The 24,417-nt window shown below is 51.6% G+C and overlaps 1 protein-coding gene across 18 annotated transcripts in view; it reads left to right on the forward strand.

Annotated features, from left to right (window-relative positions):
• The window catches only part of LOC113246261 (F-actin-monooxygenase MICAL2), a 137,707-nt gene that overhangs the window by 62,218 nt on the left and 51,072 nt on the right, over positions 1 to 24,417 (forward strand). For all 18 annotated transcript variants that reach the window (XM_026486796.4, XM_048214022.2, XM_057317062.1 and 15 more), the window contains one exon: positions 21,176 to 21,383. In XM_026486796.4, the coding sequence (XP_026342581.1) occupies positions 21,176 to 21,383 (208 nt within the window). The remainder of the gene's footprint in view (positions 1 to 21,175; positions 21,384 to 24,417) is intronic.

Here is a 24,417-nt window from a genome sequence, read left to right on the forward strand (position 1 = left end):
ATTTGCATTTCCACCAGCAATGGATGCGGGTTCCTGGTCTCCGTCCTCATCAGCACTTGGTCTGTCCGTGTTCTGGATTTTGGCCCTCTAATAGCCATGTACTGGTATCTCATTATTGTTCTAATTTGCATTTAATTTGCATTTCCTTAATGACATGTGTTGGCAAGTATCTTTTTGTGTGTTTATTTGCCACCTGTTATGTTGTGAGGTTTGGTTAATTAATTTTCAGGAGTTTGGGAACTTGGATAGTGCAAAATTTTTATTTTCACTCACCCCTAACTGAAATGTAGCATTGTCCCCAGTCATGAATGTAGGCAGCAAACCTGCATTAGGAGTGCCTGTGGCTTTATCAACAATAGAAATCACAGATGTTTCCATTTGTCCTCTTGCTTGTTATGGGTTGCTCAGACTCTTGCTTACACTCATTATTATTTGGAAATCATAGGGTATTAGGCCTGTGGCTAGATCTTATTATTTAATATGTTAGATATGTTCAATGTGTTAACATTCTGTTTTGTGCATTTCAAGATGTTATTCTAAGAAGGTGTTTATGGGCTTCACCGGGTTGCCAGAGTAACCCATGACATATAGAGGACCCCTAGTTTGATGAAACAGAGCTAGGAATGAGGGCTCAGAAGCTGTGTGGGGTCTGCCCATGCACAGCAGTCGAGCATGCTGGGAAGAGCCTGGGTGCAACCCGGGTCAAGTCTCAGCTTCTTCACTTACTAGCGTGTGAGCCTTAGTCAGTCACTTGAGTAGCTTGAGTCCCAGCTTTCTCGTCTCTAAAAGAGCAATGTTAAAGCATACCTTACCAGCTTTAGCACCACATAAAGCATCATTGCTAGCCCAGAGGAAGTCCTCAAAAGCGTAAATTCCTCTCTCCCCCACTACTCTGTTCTGTTTCCTCTTCAAGGTTCTAGCAGATGGCCTCTTTAAGACCTCTTTGAAATGTGGTGTAACTCTGTGTCTTTCTTTTAATTAAGACCAGACCAGGTGGTCCATTGTTCAAGTCAGAGCGAGTGTCTTAATGCCCTGTGGGAATGGCAGGCTTCTTTCCCGGAGCAGCAGTGAGAACCACAGGCTCTCAGACCTTTCCTGGCCCTTCCTCTGTCCACCTTGGCTTTCCCTGGCTCACCTCCAGGCTGACTCACAGGTTGGGAATGCGTAGGCTGATCTCCCTGGCGGGCCTGCGATAGGGCCTTTGGCGTAGCATGTTCTAAGAACAGTGCCTACACTTAGTGTCTGGACCAGCTGATAGCAGGCCTGGGAAACCCATTAATCGGTGTCCTCGGTGGCTCTGCAGGCCCTCGGCCGCTCGCGCCATTTCTCCTTCTGTTGTTTCAGGCCAACTGTTCTTAGGTGGAAAAACGTAGCCTATTGTTATCTTGGTGATAAGGTGCTAAAGCGACAGAATGCTTCATTATACAGGAAGTTAGGAGTATGGGGGGAAATGTGGCTAGATGCCATCATGACTCCATATCCTCCTTTTTTGTTTTTCTTAATTAAGCACTGAATCAAAAAAGGCTTTGTGGTCGCTGAGATCAGATGACATGTGTTGTGGTTTTATTTTCTGTTGTTTAACTGTCCTGGGCCTTGGAACCATATTCGGCTCCAACTCAATTTGCAGAGTAGGTGAAAATGTCTGGTGTGCCCGGCTGAACATCGCACTACTTGTTAGAAAGACTGCCAGAGTCTCAGCCTGATGGGCCTCCTTTCGGAATACACTAGGGGAAGAGCATTGTCCATACTCTGCATGTCCTCCTCCCTGTTCCAGCCCAAACACAGAGCCTCCGCTCCAGCTCAGAGCCCAGAATCTAACCACCTCTGTTCCTCCCAAGCTTGTGAGAGAATTGAGTGCAAGGAAGCAAATGTTTCTGAGACTGAGCTGAGCTAAGAGGGATTGGTGGTGTGTCTTGTATCTTTACTATCACTGGTGGGATGCTGGCTGGAAACTGTTATGGCTGTGTGACTTTCAGTGTGTTACTTAACCTCTCTGTGCCTCAATTGTAAAATAGAGAAGATAATGGTACCCAACTAATTGGATAAGTATAAGACCTGAAGAAATTCATACAGTAAAGCACTTAGAATAGTGCCTGACACAGAGTAAGATCATTACCTTGGTTAGGATTACCGGTTGTCAGAGCAAACGAAATCTGAACAGTGGGGCTCTTTAGACCTCCACTGTCTCCACGCGCTGGGAGCTGTTTCCTGTTCACCTTCCTCCTAGTGGTGTCTGTGCCCCAGGGAAGGGCGCCCTGCAGGCTGTAACCACTGGGCATAGCTGCCCCCTGAGGCTGCAGAGCTGGAGCTCAGCTGCCCCTCTGCAGTCCCAGCCCCAGAGAGGTAAAGGGGAGAAAGGGCCAGTCTACAGTCTGCCCACGGGACACCAAGCTCCCGAGTGTCCTGGCCCGTCTCTCCCAGAAAATGACATTGGGGTTTTGTGACGAACTTGTCTCGGCTTTCTGGGAGGCTTCACAAATCGATTCTAGACATTTTATTAGACCAAGCCCACCGCTAGGTCTTTCCATGTTTTTACTGGCACAAGAATGAGCTCATAGGAATGACTTGAGGGACCCCTCACTTCAGGTTCTAGGAGAAGGGGGTTGGGTGCAGCTGAGTCTGGGGGTTAACAGCCGCAGTGGTAACCACTGCCTACTGGGTCCTGTAGTTTTTAATTTCTCTGTCAAGCCTACGGGGCTGGTGAGGTTATCCCGGTCGCTCAGCCTCTGGGAGCCCAGAACCTCTCCAGTCCTCTGGCCCTCCTGCGTCTCTGCCTTACACATACGTAGCAGGAGGGGAGGAAGCAAGGTTTTGTGTGGCCTGGAAAGTTATTTAAAAGAGTCAGTGGCCAAAGGAGGGGATCCTCACCTGTCTCCCCCCAAGATTCCTCCTGTTTCATGAGGTGTTATAAAGGACTTAGAGTAATGATTAGCTTTCATCCAACACACACACGTGTATTTAGGGTCATGATCTCTAGATGCTGGACAGAAAGCAGGGAGCTCCCACTAAACGTTCGCTGTTAGAATAACACTATGATTTAGTGCTGGAGGGCACAGTGGGGAATACTCCACACTTGACCAGGTCTAGAGCACTTTCCTACACAGAAGACCTTCCTTGCCTGCATCCTTTCTTGTTGGAAGCCCCTCGTGCTTCCAGTCCAGATGACAGCGTCTGGCCATCTCTGAGCCATCTCCTGCTGTGTGGGCTGGGGCTGGAATCCGAGCATTTCGGCATCTCTGTGATGTCGGTAGATGTGGCTGGTACCGTTTCATGGATGAGCAGACTGAGGCTGGGGGAGACCAGGGGCCCGAAATAGAGGAGGACTTCAGTTCTTAGTTCAGTTCAGTTCTAGCTGGTAGTGTTCTTTGACTGCACTGCGTGGCTCAGCTGTCCTCAGGGAGGAGGCAGCAAGGATGTCCACGCTCATCTACAGGGTGTGAGAAAGGAGAAGCTCTGGCCCTCTGGAGGCCCGGAGGAGGCCGGGGTGACACCTCATACCCTGGCATGCTTCCTCTAAATGGCTCCACCTTGAACCCCAACCCTCTCCTGCAATCCTGTTTCCAAAATCGGGCCGGAGACTTTGACATCCTACACGCCCTTCAGCAGGTACCGGGTGCCTCCCGGGTGCATAGTGGGTGCTCAGTGGTAGAGTCCGAGGACTACGGGGTGGGCCGTGTTGCTCTGACGGGGTTGGGGTTTCCGAGCTTCCTCACTCGGGGAGCGGGGAGCGGAAGCTCTGGAGCTGGCTGCAGGGGGAGACGATCCCTTAGGATTAACTGGAGCCTGCAATTTGCTGGGAACGGTGGGAAGCAGCAGAGAGCTCTCCAGTGCTTAATAAGTGAGTTTTGAAAAACAAACAAGACCTTGCCCACGCAGGGATGAAGCAGAGGTTAGATATGGAGCTTTTCTTTTTTTTTTTTTTTGGCTTAGTTGAATAACAGACTGGAAGGAGTTCTTGTAGGCAGGGCTTAGTCCCTTTCAAAGAGGTCCGTAAGTTTATTGAGAGGACCATATGCTGTCTATATTAAGAGTCAACTTAATAACGATCATTTCTAAGCCTTTATAATTTATAAAGCCCTTTTCACATGTATTCAGTGTATATGTGTAAGCACCATCTGTAACCTTCTAAGGTTATTATATTAATAACACACACTCTTCATTCTGCCTGTTACATAGTGGAAACCACACAGGTTGGCCTGTAGTCTCTGGGCCTCAGTTTTACCCATCTGCACCGTGGGGATGACAGCTCCTATTAGGGGAGATGGTGTGAGGGAATGTGCCCCTCCCTGGTTCAGGTGCCTGGTGGGAACCTGGGGAGCAGGGGCTGAGTTGGCTCTGAGAGTGTGGGCAGTTCAGGGGTACCCAGCACAGCTGGTGGAACTCCAGACATCAGCTAAGGGGTGGTGCTCTTCTGGAACTATCTCCTCAGAGGGTGGGATGTGCCTCTTCCTGGAGGCAGGCAGGCGGGAGAGGCGCAGGCCCCAAGGACTTCTGACCTGCCTACCCAGGCTGCCCTCCAGACCTGGTTCTCAAGGATATCTGACAGGGCCCCTGGTCCACCACCATCCTAATTCTCATCAAGGAGGGCCTCTGAGTGGTGATCTGTGTTTCTCCCCCAAAAGTTTGAAGAGCAGTGCCCCAGTCTCTGTGGAGTGGAAGTGGACAGCACTCTTCTGCTCCCACCTGAGGCCCAGTGCTGGTCCTTGCATCACTGTGAGCTCCAACCCTCCCCTCTCTGCTCTTTTCCCCTGTGGGATCTGCCTCTCCCCTGTCCCTTTCTGTTTGTCTTCCTCTGTTCTCTTCCTGCCCCCTTGCCTTTCCCATGCCTTCTTCCTTCTTCAGTCCACAGAGCTGTTTGCTTTTTAATTGCGAAGGGTTTTCTGTCTCTTGTTCCTTATTCAAAGCATCAATTAGTTAATTGGTTTCATGTTCAAGGGAGGACCATCTCTAAGTCTGAGCTTGAATTATGTGCTTCAGTTAAGTTTTCTTCTTTAATAGTTAGTGAAGTGTCATGGCCGCAGCCCTTCCCAGCGGTGTGGTCCCTGCGTTTGCATCTGTGCAATGGGGAGAGTGATGCCCCTGTCAGGGCTAGCAGTGGCCAGATGGGTGGATAAATGCAATCCAGACAGTGGCAAGCCCCCCAGGTAATTTGAATTACCCCAGGGATGTGTTGATGGTTGCTGAGTGGTCCCAGGCAAGGGCCTCAAGTTTTCTGGATCTGGCTCCAGATTGACTAAGACTCTGTGGTTTTGAGGGCTTTGTTTCCATGGTTACTTGGGCTGGAATGAGCCCTGTGTCAGCCGCTGCTGGTGGAGGTGACCCTGGGCGTTCTCTGATTGCGGACGAGTTGTCTGCATCTGTTTGACTCCCTGACTCTGCCTTACTTGCTGGATTCTGCGAGTTGCCTCCCTGGAAGCCTCCCTAACTCTGTGTCGTCTGCGTGGGTGGGCCTCCCAGCCCCCCCCCCCCCCCCCCGCCCCGGGCTCCCTCTCTCCCGTTTCCCCTCCACCCTTCCGTACCAGATACCTTCCAGATACCTTTCTTCGCTCTCCGCTTCCCCCACCCCATCCCATGGGGTCAGTGGCTTGCTGGTAGGGAGAGGCAGTTCTTGGAGGGGGAAGGAAGAGCTTCAACTGACATCGCCAGAACTTGTCTATTATACTCTCTGACCATCTCACCATTGTCTTTTGCTCCTCTGCCTCCACCCATTCTTAAATGTGGGCGAGCTCCCTCTTTTTCCCCTAGACCTGTACTGTCCAGCATGGGCGCCATTAGACTCATGGCTAGGGCACTTGAAATGTGGCAGAAGTCCAAACTGAGCTGTGCTGTCTGTGCAAAATACATCCCTCATTTCAATGACTTACTATGAAAAAGAAATTGTACAATATCTCATCAATACTTTTTATATTGATTACATGTTGAAATGATAATATTTGGGATGTGTTGAATTAAATACACTTATTATAATTAATTTTCTCTCTCTTTTCAGTCCCCCCCCCAAATTTAACTACTAGAAAATTAAAAATAGCATGTGTGGCACACATTATATTTCTGTTGTAGTGGTTCTTAAGTGGTAGTGATTTTGTCCCCCAGGGACATTTGGCAATAGAGATATTTTTTTACTGTCATGCTCAGGGGAGAGGGGGTTGCAATTAGCATCTGGTTGGTAGAGGCCAGGGAATGCTGCTAAGCATTCTGGAGTCCATAGGATAGCCCCCAACGACAGCAAATGACCCAGCCCCAAATGCCCAGAGTGCCAAAGCTGAGAAACCCTGTTCTGTTGGACACTCTCGCTTTGGGTGATGTAGTCTTCTCTTACAGGCAATGACTTCAAGATCAGAGGTCCCAGGGCATCGCAGAAAGAGCATAATGGCCATCGTCAGATACCTGCAACCACAGGCAGGTTACCTGACACTTCAGAGCCTCCGCTTCATCATCTGTAAAATAGCCCTAATGATGCCTACTCTAGAGATTTCTAATTAGTAAATGAAATTGACATATACCACACCTGACACAGAGCAGGCTTCCACTGAATAGAAGTTACTGTTCTGTTAAAAATTGGAATCTCTTCCTCTCTTGGCTCTGTGGATCAACTGTGGGGATTTCTACACGCCTTCCACATTTTTCTATGAGTACCTGACACGCAACAACTTGGAAACGAAATCTCTTTATGGGTTATGTGTGTCTTGTGTAACCCTTTCCATTCCCAGCTAATGGGACCTCTTCACCCAGCCTGAGAGGGGCTTCCTTCCAGAATTCTGCCCCTGCTCTTTCCATATCCCTCTACTGTGTGCTTGGTGAACTCCATCTTGTTCAGGAAACTTCAGTTCTGTTTCTTTTTTTTTTTTTCTTTGTGCTAAAGTGGGAGTACCTGTGGGCAGAACATGCGATGTGTCCACCTCTATCCAGCACTCAATGTCATGCCTAGAAAAAAATGTGTTAGTTGAGTGGTTTTTGAATGAATGCATGAATGAATAAATGATACATATCCTTTCCTCCTTGGCTCATGGGTAGAAGCAGGTACCACAGGAGCTAGGATAGTGTTTTCCAAATGCCTTATTTTTCCTTTTAATAGCTCTGCAGAGCTGAAACCATGTCCTTACCTACTCATCCCTCCCCCTTCTACCCCCGCCTTGTGTTTGCCCAGGGGAAGCAGTTCATGCTACCTGGAGGCTTATGGTAATTCTTCCCCTCCGGGGTCACAGCCAGGACGCAATACACCTCTGGATCCCAGAAGTCCTGCCTTCCACATGTGGACTTCCTCTACCAGCGTAGAAGGTGGTGCCCCAGACATTCCACTGGCCCAGGCCTGGCCCCTTGCAGAGGGTGGGTGACCTAGACGCCCAGGCATGCCTTCCTCTTGGTGGCAGAAAGAATTCCCCAGCAGCCCCTAGCCCGGCTATGAGGAGAGGCTTTCCAGAAATGTGCCCTTGAAGATGCTTTGATAAAGAAAACGTGTTCTTTAGCAGGTGGTAATCATGGGCGGGCACGAGGGTGCAGGGTTGGAGTCTCCCAGTGTCTAGACGCTGTGATCTATTCACAGTTTTGAAAACATTTTAATTACAAGCCACTTTACAGTGTAAGGTAACCCGCTTTGAAGAGCTTCTGGGCAAGTTTGCTCATCTCTTTTGTGGCAGCTGCAAGTGGAGTCAGAACCCCTTCGCACTGGTGAGAGTGGCCCGGAAGGCATGTGTTTTCTCTGCTGTTTTCTGCACGATGTAAAGCCCCTTCACTGGGGAGGAGCCTCTCTGGAAATACTCCGGGATGTGTCTTCGGGAACTGGCAAGGCACATCCGGATTTGGGACTTCCCTATACAGCCTTCTGTGGGTTGGGTAGCGGATGGATGGAGGTACAGTGACCAAATGGATTTTCCCTTGGGCAACATCAGGATTTGCTCTCACCTCTAACTGGCTTCGTGACTTCGGAAGTTGTTTCCCCTACCTGACCCTAACTATTGCACTGGTGGGAGATGAGAAAATCCCTGCCTCTTTGCAAGTTTCCTTTCTTTCCTTCTCCCCAAAACCTATGCTTTGAAACAAATTGTTTCACAAATAAGCTTGCATATCTTAGATAATATCTTCCCTCCATTTTTGAAAAATCCAAAGGCACATCACTACTTAATGAGCATTTCTTTTTTTTTTTATTTTTTAAGATTTTATTTATTTATTTGACAGAGAGACAGCCAGCGAGAGAGGGAACACAAGCAGGGGGAGTAGGAGAGGAAGAAGCAGGCTCCCAGCGGAGGAGCCTGACGTGGGGCTCGATTCCAGAACGCCAGGATCACGCCCTGAGCCGAAGGCAGACGCTTAACGACTGAGCCACCCAGGCGCCCCATGGGCATTTCTAATAAGCCGCAGATAATCTGTGTACCCACTAAATTGATAAAACCCCAGCAAAATTAAGCAGGAGTGGTGGTTAGTAGCTTGGGGCTGAGTTGGACAGACCTGGGTTTGAAACTTTGCTCTGCCTCTTAGCAGATAAATGTTTTTGAGCAGTCAATGTCACCAGAGACAAGGAGATAAAATAGTTCCTACCCCATAAGTTAGTTTCTGTCTCATTTAATGAGATAGTATGTGCACAGCCCCCAAGATAGTGTCTCAATAAATACTGACGTCCAATATTTTGGTCAGTCTCTGCAAGCATCCCAATTTGGGGTAAACGTATGGTTTGGTTGGGTTCCTTTATTTACTTGGCAAGCAGCTCTTGTGGATCAGGGGCTATTCTGGCCCCTGGGGATACAGCGTGAATGAGCAGGGCAAGTTACTGGCTTTGATGGAGCTTTCATTTCAGAGGGAGAGAGATAGACAGTGAACTAGTTAACAAATAAAAAGGAGATTGAGGGTTGTGGCAAGCACCCTGTGAAAACAAGAAAAGGTGATAAGAATAAATGGGGGTGGGGTGTGGAAGATACCTTTGAGGATTGTGATCTTTGAGCTGAGACCTGAATGGTGAGAAGCCACCTCTGCACAAGAATCCAGGGCAGGGCTTCTAGGCAGCCGGAGCAGTAAGGGAAACCCACCAGAATTCAGGGGATGTTGACAAAGACTCCGGGCTATCAGGAATCCCTCCTTGGATCCCCTAAGGTAAAGGGGTCACTGTGGAGGGAGGCGTCAGATGGGATGATCTAAGCCAGCAGTTGGCAAAAAGTCTAAAATATTTGCTGTCTGGTCCTCTACAGAGGAAGTGTGCCGACCCCTGATCTAAAGTCCCTTCCAGCTTGGACCGTACACACCCCTATGGGCTCGGGGGGCACAGGGCAGCTCACTGGTGCAGGGGCCAGCAGCCTGGCAGACTCCCGGGTGCCGAGGCTCCAGGCAGGGCTCATCGGCCATGCTACAGATAACCCTGATAAAGGCAACTGCCCCAAGGAATGTGAAACACTCCCAGCCTTGAAACTGGCCAGATTGCAGCATCCATGTCCCAGGGTGAGCGGGACCATGAGGTCTCAGAGGTAGAAACGCTGCTTTCACTTAAAGAACTTCTGCTCAGGAAGAGGGGAGGGAGGCGACGAGCTGTCGGTCATTGCTACCGTTTATCGAATGCTTACTCCATGCTCTGCTAGGTGCTTCTATGAACAGTTCTCGAGTCCACTCCCATCACAACCCTCGTTGGTAGGAGCTACCCTAATTCCTTGTCTGTGGTTCGGGAAAAGGAGCGTCAGGTAACTGGACAGGAATGAGCTGATGTGCCGAAAGTCACGCAGCTGGAAAGTGGCCTTCCTGCTTCAGAACCCGGGCCGCTCACTTCATGGCCAGGTGAACGGTTTCCCGGTTTCCCGGCAGGGAGTGTTTATCTGTTTGCATGCCTGAACAAAGTCCTGCTCAGAGCCGGAGCTGTAGTCATCCAGTACCTGCCTAGGAGGCTGGAGACCCTATAAAGGAAAAGGATGAAGGAAGCCACCCTATTCTTCACAGTATGTTCTTACAGTGTATTCTTACCTGCCGTCTCCTCCTTGGGGAATACCCCGGGGCTCTTGGTGGAGGGTTTGCTGGTCCAGATGTGGCTGTGGAGTGGCAGGGGCCCTCGGCCCAGAAACAGCTGCTGGGCTCAGGTAAATAGTCTCTCCTTTGCTGACCTCAGAGCAAGAAGGGTCGGTGAACGTGGAAGGAGCGCCTGGCCTTTCCTCACGAAGATCCATTACCAGGCCCACGGTGGCCTTTCTGTAGAGGTCAGCCTGGGCCAAGGCTGCTGTCCACTGATAGGGCCAGCCTGGCCAGTCACCCTGTGTGGCCATGGGATGAGGTGGCCCCAATGGAGGAGTCAGAGTACCCATGAGAGAGAAAAAAATGGGCCAGAAAGGGGCAGTGGGCCCGAACCCTTGGGAGAAGTGTGTCAGAGAGGGCAGTGTAAGAAGAAAGAGCCTGATGGGGAAGTCATGAGGACCACGCAGGGACTCTGGGCTCTGGGCTTTGTGAGCTGTGTGATCCTAGGCACGTGTGCGACTTGAGTGTGTGTTTTGGAACCAGAAGCCTGGCTCGGGATGCCAGCTCCTCCTTCCTGGGATGCAGCCTTGGGCACTCCATTCTACCATTCTGGGCCTCAGTTTCCTAATTTGGGGCTGCTGTGAGGTTTGCCTGAGTTAACACATGTGAAGCACTTAGCTCAGTGTGCGACACCGAATTCAGGTTCAGTCAATGCCAGCGTCCCCCGAGGCTCAGTTCCTCACCTGCAAACTGGGAAAAGCCGTGCCACCATTACAGTGGAGGTGAGTTCGTATACTTCAAGCATCTGCCGCAGGTCGGCTTGCGCGCTTCTCCTGACCTCAGGCAGCCCCCGGTCATGGCACCTGTTGAGTGGAAACGTGTGTCACCAGGCTGCCATGGTGGGGGTCTCCGGGCTGGAAAGGCGTGGGGTGGTGGAGGCCCAGCCTGTGTTCAGCCTTTCTCACTGGGTTAAGTTACCATGGCTCCGGCCGGAAGGGCTGTCCTGCCATTGCTGTAGTTTTCTTACTGGATCCTGCTGGCGCCTGCTGCTCTCCCAGCCGCCTCACCAGTTTGGCCCCCAAAGGGCGCTGGTCCACCCAGAGCCTGCCAGCTAGGCTCACCTCTCTTTTTTTCTCATCATCCCTGAGCGCTGAATCTGTGCCAGTCTAGTTGCTTGGGATACAAAGGCCAGCCGGAGATGCCTCTGCCTTTGAGGAGGTCGCCCATAATTAGAAGTCACTGGCACAACGGAGGGCTGTGTGGATTCCCAGTCTGCTGCCTCCTGCCCCCGTCACCTGCAGCGGTCTCCATGGCCAGTGACCAAGGGCGCGGTCTCCGACGCACCTCCTGGGTTTGAGTCCGGGCTCTGCCTCTCACTACCTTCAGCTATGGCACTGCCACGCTGGGTTCAGGTGGCTGCGAATGAGGGGCTGAGTGCTGGCTATCGTCACGTACTGTGGGGACCCCCACCTGACCGAACTCACAGGCTCTCAGAGCCTCGGCAAAAAGAGAAAGTGATAAACACGGACTAGTGGATCTATTTCTGGATGTTCGATTGTTTGTGTATCTTAGCTCTACTTTTCCCCACATATGGATCATAACTGGCCTGAGATTTCTTAGCTTTGAATATATCTGGCCTCAGCCCATCTCAGAAGGCTCCTTCCGCTGTTCCTCCTCAAGGAATGTGAGATTCCTCCACACCCCTTTTTTTGGGGTCTTGGAAGGGCCTGGGACTTCTGTTTTCCTGAGGGAGAAAAGGGAGCCAAGACAGCCAGCTGCTCTGCCCCAGACCCTGCCCCTTGACTAGAAACTTCTGGCTGATAACTGCAAACACCAAAATGCCAGCACCAGAGCCCAGGGGACAAAAACTCCCAGGAAGAAAGACCATCGACGGAAGAAACCCACACTCCAAGAAGCAAAATAGAGTGCAATTTGTCACCTCAAAAGAATATGTTTAAGATACGCACATTTCATCATATGTAAATGTTATCTTAAAAAAACAAAAAGGATTTGTACAAATCTTGAACTCCAGTCAAAGATATTCATCCTCAAGTATTTGGGAGGAAATGTACTGATTCTGCAATTTAGTTGGAATGCACCAAAAAATAAGATTAAGTTGATGAATGGGTAGAGGGACGGACAGACGAATAAATATGTGATAAAGTAAGGAGAGTAAAATGTAATTATAGAATCTAGGTGGTAGGTACTTGGTTATTCATTAAAATTCTTTCAACTTTTCTGTATATTTGAAAACCTTTGGGGAAAATGTTGCAAAGAAAATATTGTAAAGCTCCTAGATTACAAACAGAAAAAAAACAGCCCACAATGGAAAAATATATCAGTAGACTTGGAAATATTTACCAACATTTAAAATGCTGTTTGGAAAGCTGGATGTTAATATGAAGGAAAATAAAACTAAGCCTATATATTTTCTACAATAGATTCCCCTTTTTTTGTATTAGAAAATACATAGTTTTATTTTATATGTTTATTTTATATATTATGTATATAATTGGGGAGTGGAGAATGTTCCAGACAGGGGGCAAAGCAAATGAAAAAGGCCCTGTGTGTACTTAGGCCATTATGGCTGGAGTGCAGAGAGGGAGGGAAGTGTGGTTGGAGCAGAAAACAGGAGAAATTGGAGGGGAGGGTCATATAGGGCCCAAGGCCACGATAAGGTCTGATTTTGAGCTCTGTGTGCCGTGGGAAGACACTAGAGGTTGTGAGCTGGGAGTGAATGATTTGACTTTAGAAGGATCTTTCTGTTCCTTTGGGGGAGGGGACAAGGGTGGAAGCAGGGCCCTCCCCCCACTCCCTCCAAACCCCTCCCTCTTTCTGGCCCAGACCTCAGTGTGCCATTTCTTCTGTCTCCATATCCTTGGCCTTGAGCCTTCACTCACGGGCCACCTCCTAGAGGGGCCTTTCTTACCGGTCTCCAGTTTGTCCCTCCAACAAGCTTCTGCAGTCATCACAGGTCATCTCCAAACAATCCAGCTCTCGTGGTTTCTGGTGTACTTTTTCCCTCATCCTAGCCAGCCAGTCTCTGAGGCTTGGGAACACCAGCCCTCTCTTGCATCCTCCATCATCGTACAGGCTGCCCAGTGGTCCTTACGGGTCATGGTGGAGGAGGGGACACGTCAATCCTCTACCACCTAGTGCCCCCACGAACCCTGGACGAGTGGATATATAAGCTTGTGATTTCAAGCATGGACTCTGGGGTCACGGGTTAGCTCCCACTCTAGTTCTGTGACCCTGGACAAGTCCTGTAAGCTTCCAAAAGTCCGGTTTTCTCAGCCGTCAGACAGCGATACGTATGATGAGTATGCCTAACTCGGGGTCTCTGTGGGAGTGAACGGGGTACATTTCTTACAAAGGGCCCAGGGCTCCTGCACATTGTAAGCAGGCGGTAAGCGCAGGCCTGATTTCTACCGCTGCTGTCATGACCACTCTGTATTGCTCTGCCCAGTACGGGAGTACAGGCGCCAACAAAGGTGGGACGGGCCGGAGCTGGCCTGATTGATTGGGCGCGTTGTCATCTGCGGAGGGACATCTTGCGCTTTGTTGCTGGGTGGGGGGTGCTGGGCGGGGGCTGACACGCCTGCCCTGACGTCAGGGGACTCACACCCAGGTGGGGAGGTACCATGATATACCCACAGCACCAGGTGGCAGGAAGCACAGTGCTGAGGGTCATACGTAGAAGTTCAGACCAGGGATCCAATACCAGTGCACTCACAAGGCTGAGGGGCAGAAGGTGTGCCAGTGAAACTGTCCCCGAAAATTCAGCCCCTGTGGCCACTGGGTATAGTTGCTCCTTGGAGCACTGGCTCAAGCTGGAAGGGAAGGACAGGGGGAATGGAATATTTCTCAGAGGGATTTGTGTGTTTTTGAGAGCAGGCAGGGAGAACAGGATATCTTTTTCCTTTTCCTTTCTGTAAATTTCTGAAGTCAATAAGTGGTGGTGATTGTTACTCAGGAATAACTGGGTGTGACCCAGATATAGGAGAGTCAGGAGCGGGGCAGGGCCCTGTCCAGTCCAAGGAGATTTCGCTCCCCACCCAGAGTGGCCCTTGAAAGCCCCAGGAAGAGCCCCTGCCTGCCCATCCAGCCAGCAGAGACTCCTCCCTGGCTCGAAACTTCAGTGGCTTTGTCTCTCCACTTGGTGCTGCCCCGTGGGGTGGGGATGTGAGCCCCGGCCCCTGCCGCAAGTCCCCGGACTAGCATGTGGGTGGCGCCTACGATCGGAAGACTCTCCGTCCTGTGATTCCAAGGTGATCTGTTTACACTCCTGGTAACCCACTAGCAGTCAGGGCCCTCCTGCCTGGCTCAGATGAGCAGCTTATCCCAAGAGCCAGTGGCCAGCCACGCCGGGAGCCAGAGCCGGGGAGCCAGCCTGCAGCTCAGCATGCTACCAGGGAGATGACGCTGTGCACGACCTCACAGGGCTCAGCTCGCTCGCTGCCAGGGCCGCCCGCGCCCCAGAGGCTGCCGGAGGAGGGATGCACAGCCCGTGGCCAGACCCTCACAGCCACGGCCACCTGCCGAAGTAGCTTCCTGGACTTACATGAGCTCTGGCTCCCTCCAAGCACAAGAGGCTTGGCCTAGACACCGGCTTAGGCCCTCTGCGCAGCGGCCCCGTGCACACAGCCTGCAGCCCAGCTCCGTTCTGCAGGCCAGGGCGTGCCGGGAAGCAGTGAAAGTCCCCTCGCTTCATGCCGACGGCACCCCGAGCTCTGCTTTACCGTCCCGTCAGACGCGCAGTTCGGAGCACAGGCCTGGGACCCACTTGGCTTCTATTTGTATCCAGACTTGACCACTTCCTCATCATGGGGCCAACCCAAATTTCTTACTCTCTTTTGCCCCTTTTTCTCCGCTCACAACTGGGGATAACAAGGGCACCTGGAGCAAGCGCTGAATTTCTTCTGGTCCTCAGCTTGATTTACAAAGCCGGGGTGATGATGACGCTGACCGCAGAGGGCCGTGGGCAGGACTCGATACATGGTGATTGGGATGGCGCCTGGCACCTAGAAACTTCTGAGCGCGATATGGTTTACATACTGGAATCCTCCTGTGCAATGAGCTAACGGATGGCAGGCCCTGGTCTGCCCACTGCCTGCAGGTGCTGGCTCTCTGCGCCCCGCCCCCCGGAAACGTCTGCACACACAGCTCCCCAGGAAACTGGAGGCAGAGTTGAGGAGCGGAAATCAAGTCTCCAGACTGCTAACCCCTGGCTTGGGGTTTCCCTCTGGGGACTGAATACCTTTCGCATTCTTGGCACAGTCCCAGGACACCCACCCACTTGTGGATTGGAAGCTGCGCCGTGTCATTAAGAAGTGGGGAGTGCTTGCGGGGCTCTCCTGAGTGGCGCGAGAGTCCTGCGTGGCCAAGCCTGCCCAGCTGAGGGCCTTTGACCGTGGGCTAGTCCCCTCGTCCCCTCTTCCCACCCCTCGATAAACAAAAGCTGATTTTTCCATGTGGTGTTTGTCTCTCCACGAATGCGGAGGCCTGAGCACGGCCAAGCTTATCTATACAGTGGACTTCCTGCTGGTGTTGGATCTGCCCCACTCCCCACTGGGTCATAAATTTATGTCGCCCGAGCACACTGATCTGCTGACCTCCGTGATGCTGGTGGCCTTGGCAGACCCCAGCTCCCCCCTCCCCCGCCCCCCGCCTGGGTGGGAAATGCAGACATAAACCCTGGCTGACATGAGCAGACCATCCCAGTGACTGACGGGGAACCAGAACTGGGTAGGCGGGGAGGGTGTGAGAAGTTCATTCATCTGTCAACTGTTTATTGAGGCCTCTTGTGTGTCAGGCCAGGTACTGGGCTCTGAGCATACAGAAATGCGGAGGACACGGGGGACAGCTTTTGAGGAGCACTCCCGCCGGCCTGGGAAACAGATGTGGGTAATTATAACACGCAGAGCTGAGTTCTGGGGTAGCATTAAGGACAGAATCTGTGGACGGAGTGTAATTTGGGGCTCAAGGAAGGCCTCGGGGCTGAGTTTTAATGAAAAGTTTTCTTCCCTTGGTAACGAATCCTCAGCAGTGAGAGCCCAGACGGGTGAGGGAAATGTGGAGAGTTTTTTTTAAGTGTGTTATCACAACCCCTTGCACCTGTGGTCTGTTTGCACCAGGCTGGACATGCAGCGCATCACCTGTGGGCATGCTGGGGCGGCCGCCTTCTCTCCTGTCCTCTGCCCAGGCCCCTGGCAGCTGCAGCTTTCGGCCTCGGCTCAGAACTCCGAGTTCCCATGTTAATCATAACAAGTGTGTTCTGAGAGGAGCTGGCGTGGCCCCTGCCAGCAAGCCTTCTCTCCTGTCTTGATAACGTCTGCACCGAATTTTCTCCCTTTGTATGATTAGGTATTTGCTTTGACTTGAGATTACAGTGTGACTGGCGTCTCTGAAATTTCAGGCCCGAAGTATGTGCTGGGGCCCAGAGTGGTGGGAAAACTGAGCTTTCGCCAGTTTCAGGTTATCTGGGAGGGTGGGGAACAGTGCACCGGCTACTGTCGGCATGAACACTGCCCAGCAGCCCCACAACGGGTGGAAAGGGAGCTCCTGCCTTGCTCTGGGAGCAGTGCAGGGTCAGGCCTGGTGGACAGAAGGACGCAGGATGCTCCCCCTCCTTCTCTTCCTGCCCTTCTTCCCCCCACATCCTCCTACCCCCCTTCCATCCCTGGCCCTGGAGTGACAGGACTCAGCAAACAGGAAAAGATGCACTAACTGCAAAGAAATGCAGTGAATCCAGGCTTAACCCCAAAGGCAACCTCAGAGTGTTAGGGCTTGGAATCTTCCTTTGAAATGCCCGTCATGGTCTGGCTATGTCAAGCCAGAGAGGCTGTTTGGGGTGTGAGATAAGGAGTGGTTCTCCTCTGTCTGCTCCAACCAGAAGGGAAGCAAAAGGATTTGCATACCCGCTCCCCGACATCTCTGGAGTGAGCTGTATCTCAGCAGTGACTTCATTTCCCCTAATGGGGTTTCCACAAACTCCCTGGAAGGTTCCAGCCAGTAAGCCATACTGATTGTGGTGTGGGAGTTTCTGATATGCTTGTTTGTACTTTCCCTTGGAGACCCCAGAGGCCCCAGAGGAGTGATAACTGGATGATGGAATATTTGCTAGGGGAAGGGAAATGCACTTTTTAAAGATAAGGTTTGATCCTGAGCAGAGGGGAAGTTCCCAGATGCCTCTGCAATGTTGAACAGTGAGGTGTGGGTACAGGTCTTCCCTATCGCCTCACTAGAGTATCCTCAGGGATCTAGACACCCACCCCCTCCGCCCCAGGTGGACTCTGGCCTCTTGAAGGTGCTTCAGGGGCTGCCTGGGGGTGGGGTGGGTGTGGCACAGGGTCTCTGACTCTCTCAGCCAGAATACCGCTGTTGTCCTCTGTCTTTACATGGTACTGGTGACTTTGTTTAAGTAGAAGGGCTTTGCCCAGGACAGCCAGTTAGGTCATTCCATGTTGTCCCTTCTCTCCTAATAGGCGTAGCTTCCTTGGGGAAGGACCCTTGTCTTGCTCACCATTGCAGGATCCATTGAGACCTAGTGTGGGACTGGTATAGAATCTGGGTTTTTCCCCTCTGCTCCCCATGGCCCCAGTGTCCGTGGGACCAAGGCCATACTCCTTCACTTGGTGTTTAGGACCTTCAGCATCTGGCTCCAGACTGACCCTCATCTCTTTCCTCTCCTTCCTTTCCGTCCTCCCAAAGTATCCTCCTCTCCATCCACCTTGAACTTCTTTGTCTTGGAATGGGTGGTCCCCTCTGCTGAAACGTTCTTTCTTCTTTTTATTCCTGGCAGAAGTAGGACAGAAGTAATAACAGCATGATGGGCTCTGGAGTGAGATTACCTGGGTTGGCATCCTGGTTCTGTCCCTCTGGATCTGGGAAACCAGGGGCCCATTACCTAGCTGTGTTGTGCCTCAGTTTTCCCATCTGTGAAACGAGGATAACAATAGTTTCTTCCTGTCTGATGTTTTGTGAGCTAAAACACATGACTCATGTAAACTGAGTGTCTGGCATGTAGTAAGGGTTCAACAGATGCAGGCTCTGCTGAGGGTGAGGATGGTGGTGAGGGTGAGGATGAGGGTGGTGGTGAGGGTAAGGATGAGGATGGTGGTGGTGATGATGGTGAGGGTGAGGATGATGGTGAGGGTGAGGATGGTGGTGAGGGTGAGGATGAGGGTGAGGATGGTGGTGAGGGTGAGGATGGTGGTGAGGATGGTGGTGAGGGTGAGGGTGATGGTGAGGATGAGGATGATGGTGAGGATGGTGGCGAGGGTGAGGGTGAGGATGATGGTGGTGAGGATGGTGAGGGTGAGGATGATGGTGAGAATGGTGGTGAGGGTGAGGATGATGGTGAGGATGGTGGGGAGGGTGAGGATGGTGGTGAGGGTGAGGATGATGGTGAGGATGATGGTGAGGATGGTGGTGATGATGAGGATGGTGGTGAGGGTGAGGATGGTGGTGAGGATGGTGGTGATGGTGAGGATGATGGTGAGAATGGTGGTGATGATGAGGATGGTGGTGAGGGTGAGGATGATGGTGAGGATGGTGGTGAGGATGAGGATGGTGGTGGTGATGATGGTGAGGGTGAGGATGATGGTGAGGATGGTGGTGAGGGTGAGGATGAGGACGGTGGTGGTGATGATGGTGAGGGTGAGGATGATGGTGAGGATGGTGGTGAGGGTGAGGATGAGGATGGTGGTGGTGATGATGGTGATGGTGAGGATGATGGTGAGGATGGTGGTGAGGGTGAGGATGATGGTGAGGATGAGGATGATGGTGAGGATGGTGGTGAGGGTGAGGGTGAGGATGATGGTGGTGATGATGGTAAGGGTGAGGATGATGGTGAGGATGGTGGTGAGGGTGAGGATGGTGGTGATGGTGAGGATGATGGTGAGGATGGTGGTGATGATGAGGATGGTGGTGAGGGTGAGGATGGTGGTGAGGATGGTGGTGAGGGTGAGGATGATGGTGAGGATGGTGGTGAGGGTGAGGATGAGGATGGTGGTGGTGATGATGGTGAGGGTGAGGATGGTGAGGATGGTGGTGAGGGTGAGGATGAGGATGGTGGTGGTGATGATGGTGAGGGTGAGGATGGTGAGGATGGTGGTGAGGGTGAGGATGAGGATGGTGGTGGTGATGAGGATGGTGGTGAGGGTGAGGATGATGGTGAGGATGGTGGTGAGGGTGAGGATGGTGGTGAGGATGGTGGTGAGGGTGAGGATGATGGTGAGGATGGTGGTGATGATGAGGATGGTGGTGAGGGTGAGGATGATGGTGAGGATGGTGGTGAGGGTGAGGATGGTGGTGAGGGTGAGGATGAGGATGGTGATGATGGTGATCATTGTTAAACACCTTCTCTGTTAAATCTTTCCCAGCTTCTCAGGCCGGGTCAGCATTTCCTCTTTGGGGCCCCCAGTGGAACCAACCACAAAGAGTTCTGGTTTCTTATCCCACAAGTCTGAGTTTGCCCCTAGACGGGGTGTCCCTAGAAGACAGGGACTGGGTCGCAGTGACAAGAGTGAGAGCACTTGTCTACACTAGTGTGTACCAAACTCCATAACACGTGCTTTTTCTTCTCATACGAGTATTTTATGGAGATATAATTCACAGACCATATCATTCACCCTTTTAAAGTATATAATTCAATGGTTTTAATATATTCACGAAGTTGTGCAACTGCAACTACTGAACTCTAAAATATCACCATAAAAAGAAACCGCATGCCAATTAGCAGTCCTTCCCCACTCCCCTCTCCCCCTCCCCTGGCAACCACTAATTTACTTTCTGTCTCCATGAATTCGCCGATTCTGGACATTTTATGTAAATGGAATCATGTCATCTATGTCCCTTTGTGTCTAGTTTCCTTCATTTAGCAGGACGTTTTCAAGGTTCCTCTATATCTCAGTACTTCATTCCTCTTTAGAGTTGAACAATCCGTCGTATGGATAGACCACATTTTGTGTGTGCATCAATTAATGGACACTGCAGTCGTTTCTGGTTTTTGGCTATAATGAATAACGCTGCCATGAACATTCATGTACACGGCTCTGTGTGGACGTGTGTTTTCATTTCTCTCAGGCTTTTGCATAGGAATACAATTGCCGGCTCATATGGAGACTCTGTGTTTTTTTGAGGAACCGCCAAACTTCCAAAGCATCCGTACCATTTCACATGCCTGCCAGCAATGTATGTGGGTTCCAGTTTCTCCACATCTTTGCCAACACTTATTTTTGTCTGTCTTTTTGATTAAATCATCCTAGTGGGTATGAAGTGGTATCTCGTTGTGGCTTTGACTCGCGTTTCCTTGATGGCTAATGAAGCTGAGCAACTTTCCATGTGCTTATTGGCCATTTGTATAACTTCTCTGAAAAAAATATCCATTCAGATTATCTGCCTGTTCCTTAATTGGGTCATCTTTTTTTATTGTTAAATTCTTTACACATTTTGTATGCTAGTCCCTTATCAGATTTATGATTTGCAGCTATTTTCTCCCATCTGTGGGCTGTCTTTTCACTTTCTTATGGTGGCCTTTGAAGCACAAAAGGTTTTAGGAATGAAGTCCAATTTATCTCTTTCTTCTTTTGTTGCTTGGGCTTTTGGTATCACATCTAAGAAACCAGTCCTTTTTTTTTTTTAAAGATTTTATTTTTATTTATTTGAAGAGATAGAGACAGCCAGCGAGAGAGGGAACACAAGCAGGGGGAGTGGGAGAGAAAGAAGCAGGCTCCCAGCAGAGGAGCCTGACGTGGGGCTCGATCCCAGAACGCCGGGATCACGCCCTGAGCCGAAAGCAGACGCTTAACGACTGCACCACCCAGGTGCCCCTAAGAAACTATTCCTAATCCAAGGTCACAGTGATGCACCAAAAGCTTTTTAAAAGCAGTCTTAGTTTTGAAAATTCTATGGGGAAAGAGTAGTAGACCCATTCGCAGAAGCTAAGAGGTCAAATGCCACAGCTGGGGTTTAAGCCCAGGTTAGTCTGACTCAGAATGGGTCAAGTGTATCTTCGGCTGCCTTCCCCCAAGTCCCCATACCTCTGCGTCCTCCCAGGTGTGGCACAGTGTCTAGTTAGGCCCATAGGTAAGGTACCATGGGTGGATGAATGGCAGGCCCCAGCAGGTGCTTGGTTCGTACATGGCTGGTTGATTTGAGTGGACCATTACATGGCCGGTTGATTGACTAGGGGTTTGTGTCCACAATGCTAGAAGTCACTGAATGTCTCTCTCCTCTCTTGCCTCTGCAGTGTCTCATCATTGGGGGAGGACCGTGTGGTTTGCGCACTGCCATTGAACTTGCCTACCTAGGGGCCAAAGTGGTGGTGGTGGAGAAGAGGGACACCTTCTCCAGGAACAATGTGCTGCATCTCTGGCCTTTCACCATCCATGACCTGCGGGGCCTGGGAGCCAAGAAGTTCTACGGGAAGTTCTGCGCCGGCTCCATCGACCACATCAGTGAGTAGAGCCGATGGTGGCACCCCTTTCAGGAATGGGGCTGGCCCTGGGTGGGGCACGCCTCTCCACATTGAGGGGTCTCCGGGATGTTCCAGCTTACACGCCCCTGGGGGATCCATACATTCAACCCGCAGACATTTTGTGCGGGGCCTGCGTTGTGCCCCACTGTGCTGTGAGCACCACGAGGTCGGGGCCTGCGGCGTGCCTTGTTCGCCGGTGTCTCCAAGGCGTAAAGAGTGCTTGACACGTGGTAGGTGCTCAGTCCACTTCTGTGAAATGAATGGACGAAATACGGGAAACAGAATTGGAGGTGGGTAACACGGTCCGCACTGTCAGAGCGCTCACCGAGATTTTGTCGGGAAAAAACTGCACGTTAACAGAGTCGTCAGACTTGCTGGAGGAGTTCCGGCGAGGGAAGCACGCAAAATCATGAAATGGGCCAGGGTGTTGAGGGCCTCTTGGACATTGTGGTGCTGGTTCTGGGGGAAAACGTGGCAGGTTTTAGAACAGAGGAATGACACAATCAACAGGCCCTGTTCCAAGTTTCCTTGAGTGGTAAAAAGAAAGAGGGCATCATGGCAGGGGTTCACCCAGGCAAGGAGGGGGAAGTAGAAAACATGGATTTCAAGGCCCTGGGCCAGCACTGCACGCCGAGCAGGCTCAGGTGAGCCCCGAGGCCCTTCTGCTCTGTGTTACTTGAGCCTGGGTCTCTCGAGGCAAGATCTATGCAGACGGGCTGTGGGAGTACAGACTTCCCTGTCATGCTGAGCAGGGAGGAGGTCTCTAGCCATTTTGTATATAAAACTGTGTCCCATAAAAGTCAGGAAGGTTAACACTGTGGCGAGAGTTCAAGGGCTTAAACAGATCTGCGGCCCAAATCTGTCTTGCCCGTTTGCTGTGAAACTTGGGTCAAATTCCCTGCCTTCTGTAAGTGCCGAGTTTTGTCTTCCGTACGTGGGATGAGTGCCTGCCTCCCAGGACCACCGAGAGGACCAAGCGAGGTCAGGTTTGTGGTGTGCTTATCACTGTGCCTGGCAGGTAGTAGGTCCTCAGAAATGCTTTGCATCCATTGGTGTTCAGTGAGTAAGAGGCAGCCAGGGTCCCCGGCTTCAGATGTCAGAGCTGCAGTCTCCCAACCCGTGGGAGAGCCATGTTCTCATGAGGATGGGAACTGGCCGGAAAGGGCATGCGGCTCAGAGGAATGACTGGAGACGGTGGTCAGCCACATAGGGTGTAATTTAGTCACGGATACAGGGAACCTATCAGCAGTGGCCCCAGACTTTATTCCCACTCTGGGATGAGAAAATTCCAGGAGTCCATTGGAAAGAAATTTGGGTTTGCCTAGAAGGCTGCAGTGTCAGCTTTCGGGATACTCTCTGCCAGCCACAGAAGAATGTATGTTGGTGCCCAATTCAGAGCTACAGCATTGAGCACCTTTTTCCCATCAGGACCTCCTGAGAGGCCGAGCTGGGCACCAGGGGACCTTGTGAGGGACCCCCGTCTGTTGGGCTGCCTTCCCTGCTGGCTGGGGGCCCCTCTCTGCCCCATTGATGGGGCTCCCATTTAACCCCTCGTTCTCAGAAAACTCCCAGTGTGCAGAAACATTACTCCGGATCTGAAATTCTGACATTCAGGGCACTCGTTGTCAAGAGCAGTTCCATTGCCTGTGAGAAGGGAGTCAGGGAGAATTTATTGAACATCTACTGTGTGCTGGAACGAGATAGATTAGGAACCTTGACACGATGAGGAGAGGCCAAGCCTCTGCGTAGGCCTGTTTCCAGGCAGGAGAGGGATTGGATTCTTTTAGCCCCGGCTGACTGCCTTCCTTTCAGACCATCCCTGGTCTGCAGCCCCAGCTGGGCCCCAGCCCCCAGCACGGCTCAGCAGTTCCCGACAGTTCTGTGTCAGCATCCTCCTCCAGTTCCCATAGGGCTGCTCCAAACCTCCGCCACAGCCTCCTGCTGCTGAGCAGATGGCCTTCCTCCTGTGCTCTGGGGAGGAGAAGCCACTGGCGGGCACTCCTGGCCCCAGCCCCTCTCCTTCCTCCTGCACTGGCCTCCGCCCAAGTACCCGAGTACCGGTGCCTCCCCTCGCCCCATGTCTGACGCAGAGCGGCTGCTGTGCTCCACGCTGCTGCCTCCTGGTTTCCTGCCCCTTACCTCACTGCCCCTCCACCCTCTCTAATTTCCTTTACTTTTTCCTATTTTAAAGCATGCACTGTAGAAAGAGGGAATGTAGACTTTGTCTATGTGTCCCATTCATGCCTCCTTCCATTGCAATGACTCCTTTGCCAGCCCCCGTGAAGGAGATTTTCACTGAGATTTCCACCCCCAGAAGCCTCCTAACTCCTAAGTGCCCCAGCCTCTTGCAGCCGTCATACTCCCTAATCTGTCTGTGGGATTTGGTACCCTGTTGGCTTCTGTGACTCAGGCCCTGTTCTGCCACTCCCCTGCCCCGCCCCAGGCCACCGTGGCCTGCCCTAGTCTGTCCACCTGCGTTTCCTCCACTAGAGTGAGGTCCGTGTCTCTGTGTCCAGCACAACACCTGGCCCATTGTAGATGCTCAGTAAATGTTTAGTGACCAAAGCCCACGAAGTACAGAGGGACCCACAGAAAGTCTCTCGCTCTACAGAAGAATATCTGGAGGCATACTCATGTGTGCTGAATGGCCAGGGACGAGGTAGAGAAGCGAGGTGGTGACACTCGTTGGGGGGTTTAGGGGAGTGGCTACGAGGTGAGTTACCATGAGGCCGGCTCTGTGGAGAGAATTCTCCTCCTGACGCTGACCCTGGATGGCTTAGAGCTTAGGCCCGGTCCCCCACAACATGAGCCATTTCGTCACTGACTGTACTCGTGGCCATTACTCTCTAGGTCTACTCCTCTTTCTGTCTTTGCCTTGTCAGACCTCTAGCCCGTCTCAGGGAGGAGGCAGGAAAGGGAGAGCCTCCATCATGACAGCATTTTCTAAAAGCTAAGGCACAGTCTTGAAATAAGACAGGTCTGGGTCCACATTCTAGTTTTGCTGCTGTATGACC

The sequence above is a fragment of the Ursus arctos genome, unplaced genomic scaffold, assembly GCF_023065955.2.
Source record: "Ursus arctos isolate Adak ecotype North America unplaced genomic scaffold, UrsArc2.0 scaffold_23, whole genome shotgun sequence".
Taxonomy (NCBI): Eukaryota; Metazoa; Chordata; class Mammalia; order Carnivora; family Ursidae; genus Ursus; species Ursus arctos.